Below are 21,557 nucleotides of genomic sequence, written 5' to 3'. Positions count from 1 at the left end.
TATAGTCAGCTCTGACAGAAGCCACCATTCCCTATGGGAACACACAGGAGGAACAGCCCCCTTGGCCTAGGAGGGGCTTTATGGCTGAGTGAGCTGGTATTAGCACAGAGTGATATTCTTGGAGCCTCTGTTTTTTTATGCTTGCCTATGTCACTGCCACTGATATTCTTAGCTCACCAGAAAAGAAGTGAACAGATTCTTTGAAGAAAAGAATGATTGCCTCACTCATTATTTGGTTCTGGACCACAGGAGACACCCACTAGCAGGTCAGAAAAAATGTTCAGTTAGTGGGCTGAGCTATTATACCAAGAAGGCAGGATCTAACAGGAGAAAAGCTGTATCTCTCCAGATTAAAGACATCTCTTCAGATATAGCTGCAGGCAGGGATTTGCTGCATTAAATCCCATTGCCCTTAATGCAAATGGCAAAACATACACGGCATTAGATCACAGACCACAGACCTTCACTCCTCAAAATCTTGTCTTGATGAGTTCACAACCTAAGGGCAAAGAGGACCTGGTTCATGTGGAGAAACACCTTGGCTTTCTACTTGTGTGCATCCACACTTAGAAGGAGAGAGGATGTGATGGGCTCGTAGGAGGCTTGGGCTGACAAGGCCTGCCTGGACACTGAGTCACACAATACAAACAACTGCAGATAAGGGTACATTTATGGAGGTTACAACTCACAGGCCCCTGGGCCAAAGATTCCTTTTTCTTTCTCTTGTAGTGTGTCCCAGAAACTTCCCACTCAGGATTGTTGGCTCTGTTTCTTAACAATTAAACTTTATTATACAACCCAACTAGCTTACACAAGAAGGAAAAAAGGTTAAAGGGACAAAAGAGTGAACCTTCCAGTATCCGTTCCACGGGACGGGTCCTTAGGTGTCTCTCTGGCCGCGTGCTGGTCCAGCCTGGTTGCTGCTCCCCACGCGCTCTCGCCTGGGCTGAACACTTGTTGTTCTCTCCTCCCCACCTCCCTGAGTTACATAAAAAGGATGGTCTCCTTCTCCCTTTGAGGGTCAATTAGGAAAACAATAGCCCAGGTGGGATTCCCAGGTCTGTTTCCTGAATTCCAAGCCCAGAAAGGCTCCACTCAGTCTGTCACAAGGTATTCATGGGGTGCCCCTGAAAGACCCCCGAAGGGAGACCCTCACTCAAGCCTCGGCATGGCGCGCACCCGAAGACACACAAACGACCGTCTTGCTGTAAACACATGAGGCAGTTTATTGGCGGAGCTCCGGGTCGACACGTATCTCACGCAGGAGACAGAGGGGTCGACTCAGAAGTCCAGGGATTAGGGGTTTATATGGGCAAGGGTGGGGGGGAGTGGGAAGTTTTGGCACGGCCACACATGATTGGTTGTTTCAAACATTTGAACATCAGCAAATTGCGTAGGCAGATCTGGGGTAGGCTCAGACTTAATCACATGGGTACAGTCCTTGGTTCCTGTCTTTCTTGGAACCCGAGGGTAGATGCTTATCTGAGCTAACGACACATCTGGTTAAACTCAAACCTGGAACATTGTGTGCAGGCCTCAAGGGGGGGGGGGTTAAGCAGACACCATAAGATTGGATGAGGGGTCTTGGCTCATTACTCACTTGACCATGTCTGGTACCTGTTTCTCTCAGGAATTTGTCCTTGTGTATTCTCCCTATCTTTTATGGCCAGCCGGTCCCTGGAACACTCAATAGGCCTTTGTCTCCTATCTCCACATTCTTTGTGACTTATCATCTGGGACCTTGGGCTAGCATACCTGTCGACCTGCACTTATGAGTTCGAGAGCTCTGCTGTTCTGGTTGCTTTAATGCTAATTAAATTTTTTTTCCTTTCATTCCCCTCTTCTTTTACTTGATAATTTTAATCTTAGAATATCTGTTCTAATTTTTTAGTATTATTTTATTTTAGACTAAAAGATTTATACTCTGTCCTGTTGGGGTCTCTTATTGATCAGTATTGTTGTCTTAGTACCATCAGTTGAACAGCACTAATTTTATCTCTAGTAAGAGCAAGTAACCTATTTACCATACACGGGCCAAGAATTAAAATCAAGCAAATCACCAACATTGGCCCAGCTAAAGCAGAAAATAGGATAGTCATCCAGGGGGACCGGGTGAGCCAGGACTCAAACCAGCCTTGCTGAGCATTTCTGTCCCTCTGTCTTTTATCTAGCCTGTTTTTGTTCCCCTTTTTATTGATCACCTCTCAAGTCTGTTGTATCGGGGCATGAGGGTTGTTGTCTTGACTTAGGGTTGCGTCTGTGACGCAGACACAGTTTAAGAGGATTATTAGTCTTTTTTAGGATCCATTTTCAGGATCCACTAGTCAAGACTAGTCTCAGGAGGAGCCCTTTTCACATGTGAAGCATGGACCCAGGTGGGGATTCCCTCTACCTTAACGGCAGTTGGAGCCGTTAACAGTACCAGGTAGGGTCTTTTTTAATATGGCTCGAGATTCTCAGCTCCATGTCTCTATACCAAGACGGCGTCTCCAATCTCGAACTGATGAGGAACTGTAGGGTCTCTAGCAGTGCAGGCACCTTTTAGCTGTTCCCAAATCTCTCGCCTGGTCGTCTTGAGAGCCTTTAAATGGGTTAAAAGATGGGTGGAAGGCACAAAAACTGTCATCAGGACACGCCACACTCTCTAGGATTTTAAACAGAGGTGGTGGTGCACCAAACAGTATCTCAAAGGGTGTCAGTCCCAACGGTCCAGGCGTGTTCCATACCCGGAACAAGGCAAGGGAGAGAAGGGCTGTCCAATCACCCCCGCCGGTCTCTAAGGTCTATTTTGTTAAGGTCTCCTTTATAGTTTTATTTGTCCTTTTTACCTGTCCTGAGCTCTAGGGTCTATAAGCACAATGTAATTTTCAATTTATCCCCAATTGTCTGGCCAGTCCCTGACTTACCTGGGTGACAAAGGCAGGCCCGTTGTCTGACCCAATTACCTTAGGTATCCCGAACCGGGGAAGGATTTCTTCAAGTATCTTCTTGGCCACTACATTTGTCGTTTCTTTTTTTTGGGGGGGGAATGTCTCAACCCACCCAGAGAAGGTGTCTATGAAAACTAGAAGATATTTATTACCATATCGGGCTGGTTTGACTTCAGTGAAATCAACCTCCCAGTAAGTTCCTGGTCGATCTCCCCGCAAGCGCTTTCCTGCACAGTGTCTGCTGAACCCGGCATTAGTGAGAGTGCAAGCCTTGCAGTTTTTTACCAGATCTTCTGCTGTCTTTTGTAGTCTGGGGACGTGATAGGGAGCATTACTGACCAGTTCTGTCATCTTTTTGGGCCCTAGGTGGGTAAGGCGGTATATACTAGCCAGGTATTCTAGCCCCTCTTCCTCTGTGAGGATTCTTTTCTTGGGAATCCCCTCAGCCTGTTGGGGCATAACCTTAGCTATTAGAATCATTGGTCCTTGTGCCGCCTCTTTGGCCATCTGGTCAGCCATTTGGTTCCCCCTTTCTATGGGACCGGTCCCTTTTTGATGTCCTTGGCAATGGATGATCGCCACCTTGCGGGGCAAATGGACAGCCTCTAACAAACTAAGAATTTCTTTTTTATTTTTAATGTCTTTGTCAGCTGAAGTCAGCAGCCCACGTTGTCTATAAATCGCTCCGTGGACATGAACTGTTGCAAAAGCATACCGGCTATCAGCGTAGATATTGATAGCCTTTCCCTCCGCCAGTCTTAGTGCTTGGGTCAAAGCAATACGTTCAGCTTTTTGGGCCGACGTCCCTTCTGGTAAACTGCTGGCCCAGATGACAGACTTCCCATCCACTACCGCTGCCCCAGCCCTCCGCTTACCTGCTAACACAAAGCTACTTCTGTCGGTGAACAAAGTTTTTACCCCAGGCCACAGCCAGTCAGTGAGGTCTGACCGAGTCCCTGTTTCTTTAGCCAGTATCTCTTTACAATGATGAACTGGGGTCTCACCAGCTTTGGGTAACAAGGTGGCAGGGTTAAGGATGGCGGGCGGAGCGAAGGTTACCTGCTCTGTCAGCAACAAGCTCTGGTAGTGGGTCATCCAGGCGTTAGTCATCCAACGGTCTGGTGGTTGCTGATAATGCTCTCGAGGGCGTGGGAGGCCACCACCATCACCTTTTGGCCCATGGTTAACTTATCGGCATCTTTTACCAATACCGCCGTTACTGCTATCGCCCTTAAACAAGAGGGCCACCCACTAGACACAGGATCCAGTTTTTTGACAGATAGGCCACTGGGCGCTTCCAGGGTCCTAGAGTTTGGGTGAGGACCCCCCTGGCAACCCCCTTCTGCTCGTCAATGTACAGAGTAAAAGGCTTGTTCAGATCAGGCAGTACTAGGGTAGGGGCTTGTAGCAGTGCCTTCTTGAGGGTCTCAAAAGCCAATTGGTGTTTCTTAGTCCAAGTGAACTCCCCCCTTTCTCTTGTTAGAGGGTATAATGGAGCCGCCATAGTGGCGAACCTGGGAATCCAAAGCCCGCAGAATCCTGCAGTCCCCAGGAATTCTCTTACCTGGCGAGGGGTGGTTGGGGTCGGGATCTGATTCACTGTCCGTTTCCTGGCTTTTGTGAGCCACCGTTGTTCATCTTTCAAGGTGTTGTATCCCAGATATGTCACTTCAGTCTGGCACAGTTGTGTCTTTTTGGCAGAAGCCCGATACCCGAACTCACCTAACTCAGCCAGGATTTTCTGAGTCCCAAGCTCGCATTTTTCACGGGTCTCTGCAGCCAATAGGAGGTCATCTACATACTGTAAAAGAGTCACCTGGGGATTATTAGCATGAAAAGGGGCAAGGTCCCAATGTAGGGCTTCACCAAATAGGGTGGGGGAGTTTTTAAACCCCTGGGGCAATCTCGTCTACGTAAGCTGTCCAGTTCTTCTGTTTTCAGGGTCTTGCCACTCATAGGCAAGTAGGGATTGGCTGTTAGGGTGCAATCTCAGACAGAAGAAGGCATCTTTGATATCAGGTGGCAGTGTTCAATCTTCTCTGGGTCTCCTTGGCCCCTGCCTTCTGTTGTCGCCCAGGTTCCCTGTCTGCCTAGGCCTGCCTGTTCCCTGACGCCTTCCTTCTCCTACCACTGCGGCCAGTATTTTTGTCAGATTCTTTTCCTGCCTTTTTTCTTTTCTTTCCTCATCCTCAGCTCTCTCTTTCTTTCCTCTTTCCTCATCCTCAGCTCTCTCTTTCTTTTTTTTTCCTCATCCTCAGCTCTCTCCTTCTTTTCTCTTTCCTGTTTCACTTCCTCTGTCTCCTTTTTATGATAAAATTTCTCTGCCTCCTTCACCACATCTCTGATGGAATAATCTTGCAATCTCTCAATGCGCTAATGGGCTGTAGTTTCTTTCTAATATCAGGTGCTGACTGTCCAATGAAAGCCATGATTACAGAGGCTTTCTGTCCCTCTGACATAGGGTCAAAAGGGGTATATCTCCAGTAAGCCTCCATGAGCCTCTCTAGAAACACCGAGGGGGGCTCGGTCGCTCCCTGCATGACTTCTCTTACCTTCGCCAAATTGGTGGGCCTCTTCGCGGCCCCTCTGAGACCTGCCACCAGAGCCCGGCGGTAAATGGACAGCCATTCCCTACCTTTTGCCGTGTTGTAGTCCCACTGAGGACGGGTCAGGGGGAATCCTTCATCTATTTCGGCCAGGGTCTGGACGGGGTATCCAGCGTCATCTCGGATATTCTTTCGAGCCTCTAGGAGAATTTTTCTCTCTCCTCGGTGGTGAATAAAACCTGTAGAAGTTGCTGACAGTCATCCCACGTGGGTTGGTGGGAGAACATCAGGGACTTAATCAGACTTGTAAGTCCCGTAGGGTTCTCTGAAAAAGGTGGGTAGTTAGTTTTTTTAATTATAGAGATTGTAGGAAGAAAAAGGCCAATACTGTAAGAATTGTAACACATTTTTTGCCTGTCAGGGCTGGCTCGACAGCACTAAGGGGCAGAGCCACGGTGGAATCAGGCCTCTCAGGGGTTGCCCCAAGGTGGCTCCCAGTGCCCGCCGAGGGTCCATCACCCATTGCCCCGGAAGCCAGGGGCGGGGCTGAGGTTGGGGCTGCCAGCTGGGGAACTCAGGGATATGGTGGGAGCAGGGACATGGGCCATTTATGGGGTTCTGCTATGTCAGGATATATTTTAGGGATGGGCTCCGGTGGTGCGCTGGGCTCGCTTCCTCCACTCTGCCATGGTTTCTATTTCTCTTCCGTGGTGCCTTCTCGCACCGCCAAGACTCAGGAGCTTGGTGGGCGAGGTGGGATGAAGGGCTTGACCCACGGGGGTGGGTAACGGGCCAAATCTTCCTACACGGTGATGTAAGGAAGGTTGGTCTGGATGTGACCCTGATCTTTCCTGAAAAATAATTGCTCTGACAGCTCTAATAGCAGGTCTGCCAGGGTCCTTTTTTAATTTTTATGGATAGATTATGTCCTCTTGCCCTAACGTCTGTCCAATGGTCCAAAGTCAAAGATAAAGGGGTTGTCACAGTCTGTCCCATCTCAAAAACAAGAAGCACAAAAACAATGTAAGTACACAAAACACTATCACATCCAAGCACACTCATCTGCGTCTGGACTTGTACAACCAACTGAACGCAAGCTCCGATGGGGTAGGCTTCCGCACCTTCCCCTCAAGAAGGAGCACTCCGTCTCCTTCGTCCCGAAAAGAGGCAGTCAGGGTGTCCTGACTCCCCTTCACCCTTAGGGCGTCCCCCAGGGTTGCAGCCTGCGGCCCTAGCACGTCTGCCTCCGCAGCCACTGGGGTCCTTATGGCCCACAGTGGCAGCTGCCAGAAACTGAAACCAAGACACGAAATCAGAAGCACCGCACTCAGACACACAAAACTCACACAGACCTACCTCCAAAGGTCGTTGGGGGTCTTGGGTGGTCGCACAAATCCTGGGCGAGCCCCCAAAATGAAAGACCCCCGAAGGGAGACCCTCACTCAAGCCTCGGCATGGCGCGCACCCAAAGACACACAAACGACCGTCTTGCTGTAAACACATGAGGCAGTTTATTGGCGGAGCTCCGGGTCGACACGTATCTCACGCAGGAGACAGAGGGGTCGACCCAGAAGCCCAGAAGCCCAGGGGTTAATATGGGCAAGGGTAGGGGGGAGTGGGAAGTTTTGGCGAGGCCACACATGATTGGTTGTTTTAAACATTTGAACATCAGCAAACTGCGTAGGCAGATCTGGGGTAGGCTCAGACTTAATCACATGGGTACAGTCCTTGGTTCCTGTCTTTCTTGGAACCCGAGGGTAGATGCTTATCTGAGCTAATGACACATCTGGTTAAACTCAAACCTGGAACATTGTGTGCGGGCCTCAAAGGGGGATTAAGCAGACACCATAAGATTGGATGAGGGGTCTTGGCTCATTACTCACTTGACCATGTCCGGTACCTGTTTCTCTCAGGAATTTTTCCTTATGTGTTCTCCCTATCTTTTATGGCCAGCTGGTCCCTGGAACACTCAATAGGCCTTTGTCTCCTATCTCCGCATTCTTTGTGACTTATCATCTGGGACCTTGGGCTAGCATACCTGTCGACCTGCACTTATGAGTTCGAGAGCTCTGCTGTTCTGGTTGCTTTAATGTAATTAAAAAATTTTCCTTTCACCCCAAGGGTAAAGCCCGCCAAGACTGCTTCCACCTGTGACAAAGCTTAATCTTTCCCACACAGGATCACTCAGTCTTTGGTGATGGGAAAGCACAGTTTTCCATCTCCAGAAATCCCAATAATATTTCCAGTACAAGGATGGATGACTCACACAACCAGGTGAGGGAGTGTCCAGGGCCATGAATGAGAGCATACAGTCCAGTTCAGGCCCACACGGTACCACCACTGAAGTAGATTCCTGAGGCTGCCCCCACCTGATTGGTATTCCAAAGTATAAGCTCTAATGCTTTTGCCCAAACTCTGATATCTCTTATACAAGAAGTATAAACTGACACACAGCCACACATCTACTTGCACCTACACATAATTATATATCCCTTGCCCCAACGTGTAAAGTCAACACATACTCAACCAATGAGGCCCAAAGCCACCACCATTCTGCATCAAGGACTGGAAAGCCATTTACATAATCATGTCTGAATCAGAATTGGCCACTAGAGGACACTTTTGGACTCAATAGACACTGTGAAGCTCTGACCAATCAGTGCTGGGGACCAGGTCTGTAGTACTCAGCCAGGAAGGGAAGAGAACTGAGAAAAAAAAATCAGAAGATTAAAAAAGTCAGGATGAAGCCATGCAAGGGTGGAACTGCGAGTGATAAGGCCTTGGTGAAAGGCCTGGAAAAGATGCAGAGGAGAGCTGCTATGAGCCTGATGTAATGAGTTGGGAGGCTGGGCTGTGGAAGGAGCAAGGCAGGTTAATGAGTGCTCAGAACAACTGGGGTCTAACAGGAGCTGTGGACTGTTTGTTGAGGTAAAGTAGAGGTAGAACTCCGAGTGGTGACATAATAAGTCACCTAATAGGTAGGGAACTGACTACTGACATTGGTAGGCACGATATGGGAATAGCAGAGCTAGGATGTGCTCAGGGGTAAGAGCGATGACGTAGAATTGGAAGGACTGAGGAAGGAAGGCAGTTGGGCTATGAATTCTGAGGTAAGAATTGTAGGTACAGCTGTGAACCCTGACATATATAGGCAGACACATGGAATACTAAACAGAGGTTTGGGCTGGAGTGGTGAGTTAGGAGTTGAAGATAGGGCAGTGAACGCTGACCTAGTGGGCAAAATCTAGGGAGTACAAGGATGGAACCTAGAAAGTTTGAGTGAATTCTGACATAATGTGGAGAGAGGCTACTGGAGGAGTTGCGCCTGGCTGAGATTTCTGACGTAGAGTTGAAGTGTCCATTGGAAGATCTGGATAGATCTGTAAGTCTAAGGTAGGAGTTGGAAAGTTATCAGGGCTTCCAGATGAGCAAAGGCAAAGCTGTTAGTGGTAGAGTTGGGCGGGCCTTGGAGAAGGACAAGGCAGGGCTGTGGATCCTAAGGTAAACTATTTGGAGTGGGGCTGCAGGATGAGTAACATATGTGGCATGTTTGGGCTGAGGTAGGATTGTGGGTAGTCTATGTATGTCATTGTATAGGTGAGGACAGGGCTGTGGGACACATGACAGAACAGTATTTTTTAGATATACTTAAAGAGGCTTGGGGAGTAGTTGAGTCCAATTCAGGAAAACTTCATAAATGCTGGATTCAGAAGGGGCTCTTCTCTCCTCTTTAGTAAGATGCACTTCTCATTGATTAAACAAGGCATATAAATGGGAAGAGAGCCCCTTCATCATGGGAGAATCTATGAATGTTGCCAGGGCCTTCAAGGTCCCTAGTTCCTCTTTCTACCTTTGCCCGTCTTGACCAAGGCTCCTTCTTCCTCTGATGGCTCCTTACTTCTGCCTAACACTTGAGTGCCATTAGTCATCTAATGAGAAAGTACAAAGCCAGTCCTCTTCTGCAGCTGTGAGACAGCCTTGGAATAATCACTATACCATGTTGCAGGGTGGACATAGCAGCATCTGTGTGCCCTTGAGCAAAGACCAGAATAACCTCTCTATCTTGATTTGTATCTTAAATAAGAAGTCTACAGCAACGCTGGAAATGATCTGCTTTGTAAAGCACAAGCCATATTCTCTTTAGTGCCTTCCTCCTCCAATTCGCTGGGAGGGTTCTGGAAGGGACTCCTACCATTCCCTCCAAACATGCTGCGGGAGGAGAGGATTTATTTGGCTTAGATTTATAAATCACAGTGTTAGGATATAACACCAGATCTGACGTGGAGACATTTACGTGGGGAGAAAGGAAGTAGAGAGGATTTAGGACCTCAGTGGGCCATGAGGGAAGGGAGAGAGAGAGTGGGAGAGAGAGAAAAAGAAAAGGGGGTACTCTTAAAGAAAGTACAAGAGAGGAGTGCAAGAGTAAGAGAGTGACAAGTGGTGGGTTTGTTCTTTTATATCCTGGGCCCCTGGCACACACCTGTTGGTGGGCAGCTTATGATGATATCAGAGGTTGCTAAACAATCTAGAGTCAGATCAGACTAACAGACTGCTTGTGAGCTAACATTTCTCCCTTTTCCTATAATTAAAAAAAATGAGAACACTGAACTATTTTTCATGTGAAGTATATAAATGTTAACTCATTGGAAGCAGCTCTTGGCTGCCATGCAAGGGAGGAAGAGAGAGAGGGAAAAAAGAAAGAGTAACAGAATTACTCTTATGGATTATATGGTGAAGGGGAAGGAAAAGCTCCTGCCCAGGAAGGTACAGAGTAGGGGGCAGGATATGCCAGACCTGTCCTGCAGCAGATAGGGACCAAGGAGTGCTGGGAGAACCTGGAACTGTTTGTCCCAGGACTGAAGCACATCATTCTAGCCTTTTGTTGATAATAAATGGATAAGGGGAATGGAAATGGAAAATAGCAATCATCTTTGGCTGCTTCCTGCTGACACTGGGGAGGGGATATGGGGTCTGGGAAGAGCCAGATGTGGTATTTGTTGTGTAGGGTCTGGAAACATCTGTTGCTGGGAGGGGCAATGCAGTTCCAGATGGCATGTTCTGTGAGGATGGCCAGGAGCACCTGTGGGTAGCTACTTTGGCAATGTTTTGGATGTAGGAAATTTTGCAGGATACTAGAACATTATTATGGGCAGAAGACAAAGTTAGTAGGTTAGGGAGAAAATTCCCATTTGAGAAGTTTTGGAGCAAAGAAGAGAAAAGCTTGAACATGGGAAACTTCCATTTACCCAACTGCTGGCAGTAATTAAAAAGGTCTTCTTTTGTGTCTTTCCAAATTTGGTTACAGAGGCATGTAAGCTTAGCTGCCCTTAAAGTGGGCATAGAGATTTGAATTCTCCAGAAGGCATCCCAGGGGAGCTTGAAGGGATGATGACTGGATTGTTCCCACGGGAAAGTGGCATCAGTGATCCATTTGGGCATCCCCAGGAGTGGATTTTGACTAAAAATTTTGGTGAAATCTGCTCCAGCCACCTGTTAGTGCTTGTCAGAGACCAAGAGCATGCCTGGATAGGAATGAGCTTAGCAAGGAAACATAGTTCATCTAGTGCTAGGGTTTTAGCAGCTTAAAAACAAAACAAAACAAAACAAAAAAACTGTGCCAGAAAGGAAGCTTACCCAAAAGGAAAAGTCCTAACTGAAGGTCAGTGAGAAGGACTGGTGGCAGTTGTAAGGACCATCGTTGGGCCATCTCTGTTCCCCTGTGAACCAGAGAGGCACCAGCAGTCTCTCAGACAAAGGGAAGTGTTTAAGCCAAGTAGGAAGTGGGAACTCACCAATCATCTGGTGTTGGGTGCAGAAAGGCAGCAATTGGGTAGTTAGGGAGGGGGTCCCAAAACCAGGGAAGGGGAGGGGGACACCACACCCGTTGAAATAGGTGATAGGGTGAAATTTAGACTGTTGATTGGCAGTACTTATATGGGTTCCATTCGACCTGAGAGGTGGATTCCCTGTAGCTTCCAAGAATCCTTTTAAGTTTACAAAATGAGATAAGTTTTAGACATGTTAGCATCATCATTGTTTGCAATCTGTAGTGAAATACACATTGCAGAAAAACACAGCAGACATAACATTTTGTATTGTAGTATATCAGAGGCTTAGGAAAAAACTTTGAGTTAAAAGTGTGAATAGTCTTTGAGTGATCTTAGGAAAGACAGAAGCCATACAGCTCTTTCTGACAGAGCTCCGCTGATAAAAGCCAAAACTCTGAACAGTTACTTAATATAACAATAACATAGCAACAGGAAGAAATCTAAAGCATTTTTACCTATCTTGGATACCTAAGAACATTCTTTAGATCCTCCAAACTTCATACCTTGCATTTACCAACCATAAAACACCTTCAAGAAGGAAAAACAGGGCAGTAACATTGAAACCACGGAGAAGCTAGCTCATGTGCAGGCTCTTGCTTGGCTAGCTTTTCTTTTATTTATTTATTTATTTATTTATTTGTTTATTTGTTTTGGTTTTTCGAGAGAGGGTTTCTCTGTGTAGCCTTGGCTGTCCTGGACTCACTTTGTAGACTAGGCTGGCCTTGAATTCACAGCAATCTGCCTGCCTCTGTCTCCCAAGTGCCAGCTTTTCTTGTCCAGCCCAGAAACACCTTTAAATGGATGGACCCACGCACACGCACATAGGGCTGGGCCTTCCTATGGATTAATCATCAGACAATCTCCCATCCTCATGGCTACTGACCAATCTGATCTAGACAATTCATCATTAAAGGCTTCCCTCTCAGGTAACCTTAGGCTCTGTCAAGTCCACAATTAAAGCTAACTCAAGACAGCCATTGTTATGATGATTTTAAGTGTGTTTCCAAAGCCTTCATTCAGGACTCTGTTTCCTCTTCATTCTCTGCACTCAGAGCTTAAAGAAATGAGGTTGAGGCCACAGGAGTGTCTCTGAAGAAGTCTTGTAGATTTTTTCACTCAGACAGCCTTTGTCCTTCACGTAACAGAATAATTTCATTTTTCTTAGGCAAATTCTTAAAACTATGAGTTCTATTCCACTGTGACATTTACTATTGGTGTCAGGCAGCTTCATAATACTGGAATGAAGTATCTGAGCTGATATTTAAAAGGAAAACTTTGGTTTGGCTCTGGGCTCTGGAGGTCCAAAGCTGGTTGTCGCATCCCTAGGAGCCTCTGCTGAGGGGAACCACGTCCTCACATGGATGCATGGAGAGAAAGCTGCTGATATGCAAGCCAAGAAGCACAACAAAGCATATGGTGGGCTGCGAACCCACAGTCTCTGTCCTAGCCATCCCACAAGGCCTCCCACCGTATCCCACCTCCCAATAGTACCACCCTACAGGCCAAGCCCTTAACACAGGAAACTTGGAGGACACTCTATATCCAACTTGCAGCGCTGATTTATGAATCCGGCTTACTGCTCTTATTAGACAGATGGGTCCTTTTTGGTGGGAGAGGAAGGGACCATGAAAACCACAGCTCCGAAGTATGTCAGAGTACCACTGTGGCAGGAGTGTAGGCGTGTGGAGACAGACACAGCCAGATTAACATAAAAGACACAACGGACCACAGGCAGACTGATTAATAAGCAGTGCCCATCCACAGGACTGGCCTAGGCCCCACACACCTAGACTTTCCTGCAATGGCAGCCATCCACTTACTCACATCCAGTCTTTCATTTTTCCTTCCTTTAGCCTTCCTAGAAATGTGCTGCTAAGACAAGATGGGCAGATACCTGGCACTGAGACTGGAGACTCTGTCACTCACAGGGAGGGCCCTAACACCTGCCATCTTCCCATGCTGAGTCAGCCAGGCAATGCCTGGGTAGCTTTGCTCCCTACTTCTCCTTCACTGTGATTTATTTACGTCTGCTTTATTGTGCCGTACCTGCTCTCAGCTTCATCTCTGGCTATTTACTACAGACAGTCTTATCCTTGCGAGTATAGAGACACTTTCCCCAGGTAACAAGGCATTCAGCTAAGCATTTCTTCCAAAAAGAGAATACCTGCTTACTTAACCGGAATGGCAAATCAGTGCAGTGACAAAGGGCCTAGAGGGTGCCCAGGAGCCCATGGGTACAGCCATCTTCTCTGAGCCTAACAGCCCAACAGCTGAGCACTTCTGTTTCAGGAAGATAGACTTAGTATCAGGAGGGAAACAACATGGGCAAATGACTGAAGTCCCAGCCTGGAAAAGGTTAAGCCCAGAGTGACTTGAGACAATAAATCAAGTTTCTGGTTCCTCTGAGCCTACCCTCCCAGGAGCCCAAGCACACTTGGGAGCTGGAAGATAGGAAGAAAAGACAGTTTAATTGGCCTGGTCTCTTTGAGGGCTCAGAGTAGGCAAAACAGATGCCCCCCTTTCCAATCCACAGGCCCTGTACTAGTATCTCCACTTAGTGGCTTTGAACTCAACATATTTCAGCCTTTTTCAGGGAATTTCCATGTTTGTTCATAATTGTTATTAGTTTAATTGTTTGTAGGATGTATTGGTGGTGTTCTGGGTGACACCAGACATAAACCAGAAAAGAAAAGGGAGCCACTGCAGGGTGAAGGCAGGCTTCTCAGCAGCGAGGGGATTAGCCTGGGACCCTGACTACTTCCCAGCTCTTTTTTATTGTGACACAAAGGGCATCTTTAGCAAGCCAGTTTCTGCATTTCAAAGCCTCTTGGAAGACCCCCACCTAAGCAACCCTCAGCCATGGGAGATTTCAGGCATATCTTGAGACTAAATTATGCAGAGGCTCTGAGAGATCTAAGGGAATAGCTCCATAAGACCTCAGATAGCAAAAACTGACAAAAGGCTACTTCAAAGCTTAGGTGCCATCACTCCTAGCTCCTTCCAGATGCAAAAGTTCTACTAATTCTGTAACAGTGACATCATTCTATTTTAAGACAGCAGGGATCAAACTCATTCTGCCCCTAGAATCCACCTCCGCCCCACCCCCCAAAAAAACACTGTGGCCAACTTCGAAATTTTTAAATTCATTTTGTTATGTCTTGAAACTGTTTTTTCCTCCATGCATGTCTGGCTTAAAATATGTATAAAGGTAAATGCAAGTGTTTTCAAACATTTTATATATTATGTATACCTGTATATAAAATATATTCATGCACATATATAGGCCTAACAAGTAGTTACAAACCAAGATATTCTGAAATTTCTTTAAACCTATTAAAATGGTATTAAAGCTTCTATTAAATGTTTTGTAAAACCTTAAAATTCTACTTATCGATATTTTTTTAAAGTATTTTTAGAGTCATAGGACAAAAGTTCCATTAATCCACAAGATTTAACATTGGATTGCCTTCTATGATAACTTTATTTTATTTTTTATTTTTTATTTAATTAATTATTCAGATTATACCTCTATTTTATTTTTAATAACAAGAATGCTTACCCTTCATTAAAATATCCTATGAGATTAAATACAATGGATTGTTTTCAACAGTACTAATATTCAAATGTTAAATGTAAAAAAAATTAGTGCTATGATACATTTGAAATGATGAGCATATATGTTTGTCAAATATCTTTATGTTAAATTTCCTTTCCACATACAAAAGTACAGGAAATATAATCTCAAAAAAATCATAAGGTTCAGAATCAAGGTAAACAACCTGTGTGTAATAAAACTGGCTATGTCATTAAGTCTTTAATAATAATAGCTATCATCTTACATTTTAACACAGAGTCTACTTTATATTTGTAACATTAAAACAAAAGGCTATGGTTTATATAGCAGTGATCTCTTCAAAAAACAGTTTTTTCGAAGTTCTTATCAAATCTAACTTAAACTAACAAAAAATAATTTTAAAGCCCTAAACTCTCATCAAAAATCACTTAAGGCTTCACATCTTTGAGATATAAAGTCAATTATTCATATTGAAAGCTATACCTTTAAGCACACAGTATTTGAGTGCTTGGGAGATGGCTCAGCAGTTAAGAGCACTAGCAGTTCTTAAAAAAAAAATCCAAGTATGGAGCACAAGGTTTTTTAGAGACGTTTCCATTTTTATTTTATGTGTATGGGTGTTTTGTCTGCATGTATATCTGTGTATTCCATGTGTGTAGTATCTAAAGAGGCCAGAAGAAGTAATATCCCCTTCAACTGGATTTCCAAACAGTTGCGAGCCACCATGTGGATGCTGGGAATTGTATCTCAGTCCTCTGGAAGAAGTGCTTAACCAATGAGACGCCCCTTCAGTTCCAGAGAAAGGATTTCTTAATGCCATAGAGAAAATAATCAGATAAACAGCCTAACTTTAAAACTGATAGTTAGGTGCCAGGTAATGAGAGCACTCAGGAGGCAGAGGCAGGAGTATCTCTGTGAGTTTGAGGCCAGCCTGGTCTACAAAGCGAGTCCATGACAGCCAGGGCTACACAGAGAGAAATACTGTCTTAAACAAACAAACAAAAACAAAAGACTCAAACAACTGATGATTGATTTAAATGAAAGCTATAAATTTTTTGATACACACACACACACACACACACACACACACTTTTTCTATATATGTCTATGATTTTCTTGGAGAAAGAGGAGGAGGAGGAGGAAGATTTGGTTTTTTTTGAGACAGGGTTTTTCTGTGTAGCCTTGGCTGTTCTGGAACTTGCTTTGTAGGCCAGCCAGGCCCTAAATTCAAGGGTGTCACATCCATGAGACCACTTATCCACAGTCCTGAGGCAGAAAAATAAGCCAGCCACAGTAAGCACCTTTCCAGGGCTTCCCCGCATTAGAACGAGGGCACGAGGGCTTTGTGTGGTCCCTTGTTGGAGGCGATGTTAGGCCCCTCCACACATTCTCTTCTTCCCATGCTAGGCCACCTGGATTGCTAGCAGACACTGGACACCTCCTCTGGGTAACAGTAACCAGATGCCCAGTGCTCTGTGGATAACAGCTCCTACCATGACTCACCTTCCTGAGAGAAGAGACAAGAGTAAGGATGGAGCACACCTCTACACACCTGGGCTGTATCTCTGTATCTCAAAGCTGGCAGAGGGAGCAGGGGACCATGGGGATTCTGAAGAGTTTTGTATTAACTCCTCACAGGCATTGGCTGAATCCTAGACAAATCTTTCAGGCAAGGGCCACCTCTGATCCCCACCTGTTCCCTCGAACAGGAAGTCCAAGGTGACAGCTTTGGTCCACAGACTTCCCCAGGACCAGGGCTGACAGCAGAAAAAGTTTCCAAGTGTTTTCTGTCAGGGGTCTCCTGGATTCTCCTTGAGGGCCTCGACAGATCCCTGGTCTTACTCAGCAGGGAAATACCTAGGACTCCCTGAAGCACTCACTACAGGATGATTCAAAGTTGCAGTGAGTCTGGCTATTCTGTCTTAAGGTCTCCCAGGGATCAATGGAGTACAGAGGTCCTGGTGTGATCTGATCACAAGTCCGAGGATGGGATTCCTAGGTGGTCAGCCTAGGACAAAGTGGGGCCCGCAATGATAAACAGGAATCACATGGACACACAGGCCCCATATGCTCCTTGACTAGGGCCTTTGCAAGGGCGCCACATTGAGGCATTCCCCACAGGAAAGAGGACTGCTTAAATGACAGGATAAAACTAGGTCCCTAGAGGGGGCTGTGGAAGGTTGGCTGTGTTTAGGGTGACCCCAGGAGTATAATTCGGTGGCTGTGGTATGTGCTGCCCCAGAGCAGGTCTTCTTGTGAGAACGAGCCCCTTCCCCTCCCTCTAGTCCTTCCCGGTGGAAATCAGCCCATGGGGTCTACTTCAGAGTTTTCCAGAGAGGAGAGGACATGTTACTTTCTTGGTCATTGTGCAAGTCAGGGAGGGCCTCAGAGCCCAAGCATACAGGCCTAAATGGTCAAGCAAGTGTGCATCTTGTTCTGGGTCCTAAAGCAAAGTTCACAGTGACTGTGGTCATAAGCCCCCTCAAACCTCTGCATCCCCATCGACATCCATAGAGTTATCTGGATACAGGACCTGGGGCATCAGAAGTGATTTTATGAGATTCCTGAAGGGAAAGAGCCAGGTGGTTTTTCCAGCGTTCCAGGGACTTGTGTTGGGGCTCAGAGCCATTTTGTGACACAAGTATTCCAGCATCCTGGGACTTGAAGGGGAAGCTATTTTGTTCCATGGACAACAGGGAGAGGGTGAGGGAAATAGGCAGGTGGTTTGTTTCAGCATCCGGGGACTTCCGGATATGAGCTCAGAACCATTTTGTGATGCAAGCATTACAGCATCTGGGGACTTGAAGCAGGAGCCATTTTGTGCCACTCCCAACATGCAGACTGTGATGCCGCCCTTTCCGAGTCAAGGTGAGAAGTTTATGGCTGGCAAATGCCCTTATCAGGATACAGATCTTTTAAGACAATGCCGTGTTGACACTAGTTAGTGTGTCTCCAAGGGCCTCATGAGAATTGGCATGAAAGCCTTGCCTGGGGCCAATCTCAGAGGTCCCAAAGGCGGCCTGAGAGTGGGGGTAGGGGGCAGAGAGGCCAAGCACCAGCGAGAGGGGCCCACAATGTTTCAGCACTTCCCCTGTGTGATCACTGCAACAAACAGGGTCCCATTAGCCAGAATCACCTTTAACCCATCCACTCCCTGTGAACACAAAGCTAAAGGGCTGAATTTTGGAGGTGGGGTTACTCCCTACAGTGTCTTAGCGCTCACTGTGTGGGACACAAGAGGACGCAGAAACCACACTCCACCTCGCAGGAACCGCTGGACTCTTGAGACGAGGTTCATACCACGCTCGCACCAGGTTCTCAGGCATGGGGCCAGTTTTGTGTTTCAGAAGCAGGCAGGGTGCCAATCCAGACCACAGACAGACAGGTAGACAGGGAAATTGAAGCTACATTGTATTCTTTTGAGGCTCTAAGAAACCAGCCTAGGCTGACTTGAGGTATTTTCCCTGCTCTGCCTTCCAGGTCTGTGTCTTAGGACTTGAGAGTGTGAGAGCTGTTTTTAGGTTCCTGTTGCTTAGAGGTTGCCTGAGGGCCATCTGACAGGGAAGATCTCCTTCTCTGCCATTTCCCATGCAAAAGAATTTCCTGGAGGGCAAGGCAGGCTCTCAGAGGCAAGGTGACAGCACAATCTGAACTGAAGAGACAGTTTTCACCTGGTGGGCCCCCAATTAATGCAGCCTGGGACCTAGTGAGGAAAAGGTAGAAAAATAATCTGGCATCCCAGGCATTCAGGGCACAGGTGGGCCTCTGCACACTCTCCAGTCTGAGAGGCCTTGAGGAGGCTATACTGACCCACTGTGTCTTTGCTTCAGACTGGGGATTGAGAAGGAGGAGGCAGATTTACCCTGGGGATAAGGCCTCAGGTTGACACAAGTAAGGAAGCAGGGGCAGCAAGGAGGCAGAATGGGACCTCTGACAGAAGACATGCAAAGGCTGCCCTGCGGCAAAGCAGACTCTAGGACTGGACTCACTCTAGACCAAAGATGCCACCTCTGATTTGTGCTTGAGGAGCTAATGTGGGGCTCAGAGGTGGCTTGGAACCTGGAAGCTGGAGCTGAGAGTCCTGAAGAGCTTTGTGGGATAGGAAAGGGAGGGAAGACTTCAGAGTCTGCAGGACAATGCAGGGGCGTGGCCTTTTGGCTCTTGAGTCACCACACCCAGGCATTTCAAGAGCTGGTTCATCTTCACTTCTGTCTCCTCTCACAGGAAGATGAGCCTTTGGAGCATGGGGTAGCACTGAAAGCAAGAGAGAGCCAGGCGTGTTTGACAGAGGAGGTAGGTATTGGCAACCAGGTGAGTTGTCATGGTCATTAATGAACATGTGAGAAGGCCCAGTCCCCCAGAGAGAGGACTGCATAAAGCATGCCTGGCTCTGTGCTGCTGCGTAGGGAACCCTGAGGGGGAGCTGCAACTCCTGCCATGGAAAACTGGGTTTCCAGGAACGGGAGCTAAGATGCATTTCAGGTGGAATTTGGAAACTCATAACAGAGAAGAAAGGAGGCCAGGATGGGTGGCCATCACTGCAGATTCCACCACAGGGCATGATGGGCCGTGCCCCAGGCTCAGCCATCATGTCAGGGTACAGTACTGCTAGGTGTGGGAGTGTGCCACAGTGAGAATCCTTGCACTCAGAGGCACATGATGGACCAGAGTCCTTTGGGCACAGGGCACCCCCCCCCCCAGGCAAAATCCTGCAACAAGTTTTGAGCTGCCCAAGCTACAGGTATCAGATTCAACTCACCCTTTCTGTCCCCCCCCCAGGCTTGTGAGTCTTCATCCCTCTGAGCTGCAACAACTCATTTACTGGGTTCCCAAGGAAATCAGCATGGATCCAACTGACAGCAGACACACAGCAAACCTCCCAGACAGCACTCAGTCCCAAAGCAGGGCAAGGGGCCTGGAGCGTGCCCATGACCCAGGAGCTGAGGCAGGCGAGGTGGAGGCCACTGCCACCCACTCAGGCCATCCATCTCTTGGTGATATGCTGGACTCTCCCCAGTGGCCTCAGAGAGCCTCCTCTCCTGACTATGTCAGTAGGGCATCATCTTTTGAGTCTTTTGGCAGCCAAGCTACAGACCTGGCTGACCCACACTATCCCTCACAAGGTGTCCTCAACAGAAAGATGATTGATGTGGTTCACTTCCTTCTCCTCAAGTACACTAGGAAGCAGCTGACATCTAAGGCTCAGATTCTGTACATAGTCCTCCGCGGTTACGAGGAATACTACCCTGTCATCTTTTCTAAGGCCTCTGATTGTTTGAGGCTGCTCTTTGGCCTGGAGATAGTGGAAAGAAACGCCCTGGACCACATCTACTCTGTTGCCCTTGCCCTTGGGATCACCTACCATGGCACTCAGCATGGATTTCCAGGCGTACCCAAGACAGGCCTGCTACTAATCGTGCTGTGCATCATCTTCATAGAGGACAACTGTGCTAGTGAGCAGGCCTTGTGGCGCGTACTGAACAACATGGGGGTTTATGCGGGCATTGAGCATTTCATGTACGGGGAGCCCAGACGTCTCATCACGGAGCATTTTGTGCAGGAAGGGTACCTGGAATACAGGCAGGTGCCTGACAGCGATCCTCCTTCCTATGAGTTCCTGTGGGGCCCAAGGGCCTATGCCGAAACCACCAAGATGAAATTACTCAAGTTTTTTGCCAGCATCTTTAAGCAGGATCCCAGAGCCTACCCCTTTAGATATGCTGAGGCTTTGAGAGAGGAGATGGACAGGGTCTAGGCCAGGAGGGCCGGGCAGATGGCCCTTCTGGCTCTGCCCTGCACACGTTCTACTTCCCACACGGGCAGTTCCCATCCAACCCCAGTACAGGCAGAGTCAGTCATCTAAGTACCACACCATCATGTGACACAGGGTGGGAGGAGCTGTGTGAACCACTCTCTTCTGTTCTTCCCTCTACTCTGTCCTGTCTGGGTGGCTTGAGGTTGTCTTGTTGTTATAGAATGTTGCTACCTTTACTACAAGGCTCATGAACCTGGGATGTCTTAAGTCTGCAAATGGATTTAGCAATGCCCTTGCTGTTGTTCATCCACTTCAGGAGAAGGGTATTATTGTGTAAACAAATGAGAATGACTTCTTTCTATGTTGTGCTATTTCTCAAGCTACCATGGCATTCTAAGTGGACGTTCCCAGGCAGTGGGGAAGGCCTTGGCCTTTTCCTGACAAACAGAATAAAATGATCTTGATTGCTTCCTCAATTTTAGTCTCCTGTTCTGGTTAACTGCAGTGAAGGTGAAGGGAAGGTGAAAGCAATTTTTCTGCATGCTCTTTCTGAGCACCAGCTGCTCTGTGAGAGGTCCTGGGTTAGCAGGCAGCCTTAAGGCTGGTCCACCCTCTTCTAGGAAATGGTGTCGCTCAAGTGCCCCAACCCTGTCGGGAGGACAGGTGAGAATTCCCTTCACAGCACAAGTACAGCAATGTTGCCGAGGGGTCACCTTCAGCTAGGAGCCCCAAGTTGGTGGAGTAAACCAAGGCCCTTATGGGTGTCAGAATTAACTAACCAGGAACAGGGCCTGGGGCGGTGTGAATGACTTAGGGCTGGGAGAAGGGAAAACTGCTCCAAGCTGCTGTGCTGCTGGACTTGGCATGGAGGACTCGGGCTGGGGTTTCCTCGGTGACTGAACACTAGGATAACACATACAGTCA

General features: G+C 47.4%; 1 protein-coding gene across 1 annotated transcript; it reads left to right on the top strand.

Annotated features, from left to right (window-relative positions):
• Positions 1-17,700: 17,700 nt before the first annotated feature.
• On the top strand, positions 17,701-21,109 carry LOC311601543 (melanoma-associated antigen 11-like). The gene is made up of 2 exons (XM_084789036.1): positions 17,701-17,746; positions 19,658-21,109. The coding sequence occupies exon 2, from the start codon at positions 19,722-19,724 to the stop codon at positions 20,631-20,633; it is 912 nt and encodes a 303-aa protein (XP_084645162.1). The 5' UTR covers positions 17,701-17,746; positions 19,658-19,721; the 3' UTR covers positions 20,634-21,109.
• The last annotated feature ends 448 nt before the right edge of the window (positions 21,110-21,557 follow it).

Source organism: Acomys minous, assembly GCF_964271855.1.
Source record: "Acomys minous genome assembly, chromosome: 7".
Lineage (NCBI taxonomy): Eukaryota > Metazoa > Chordata > Mammalia > Rodentia > Muridae > Acomys > Acomys minous.
The sequence above is the reverse complement of the archived record's forward strand: the minus strand, read 5'-3'. Positions and strand labels throughout refer to the sequence as shown.

Excerpts from the sequence above, each read along its gene's own strand:
- LOC311601543 (XM_084789036.1), top strand. The coding sequence starts at position 19,722 with ATGGATCCAACTGACAGCAGACACACAGCAAACCTCCCAGACAGCACT.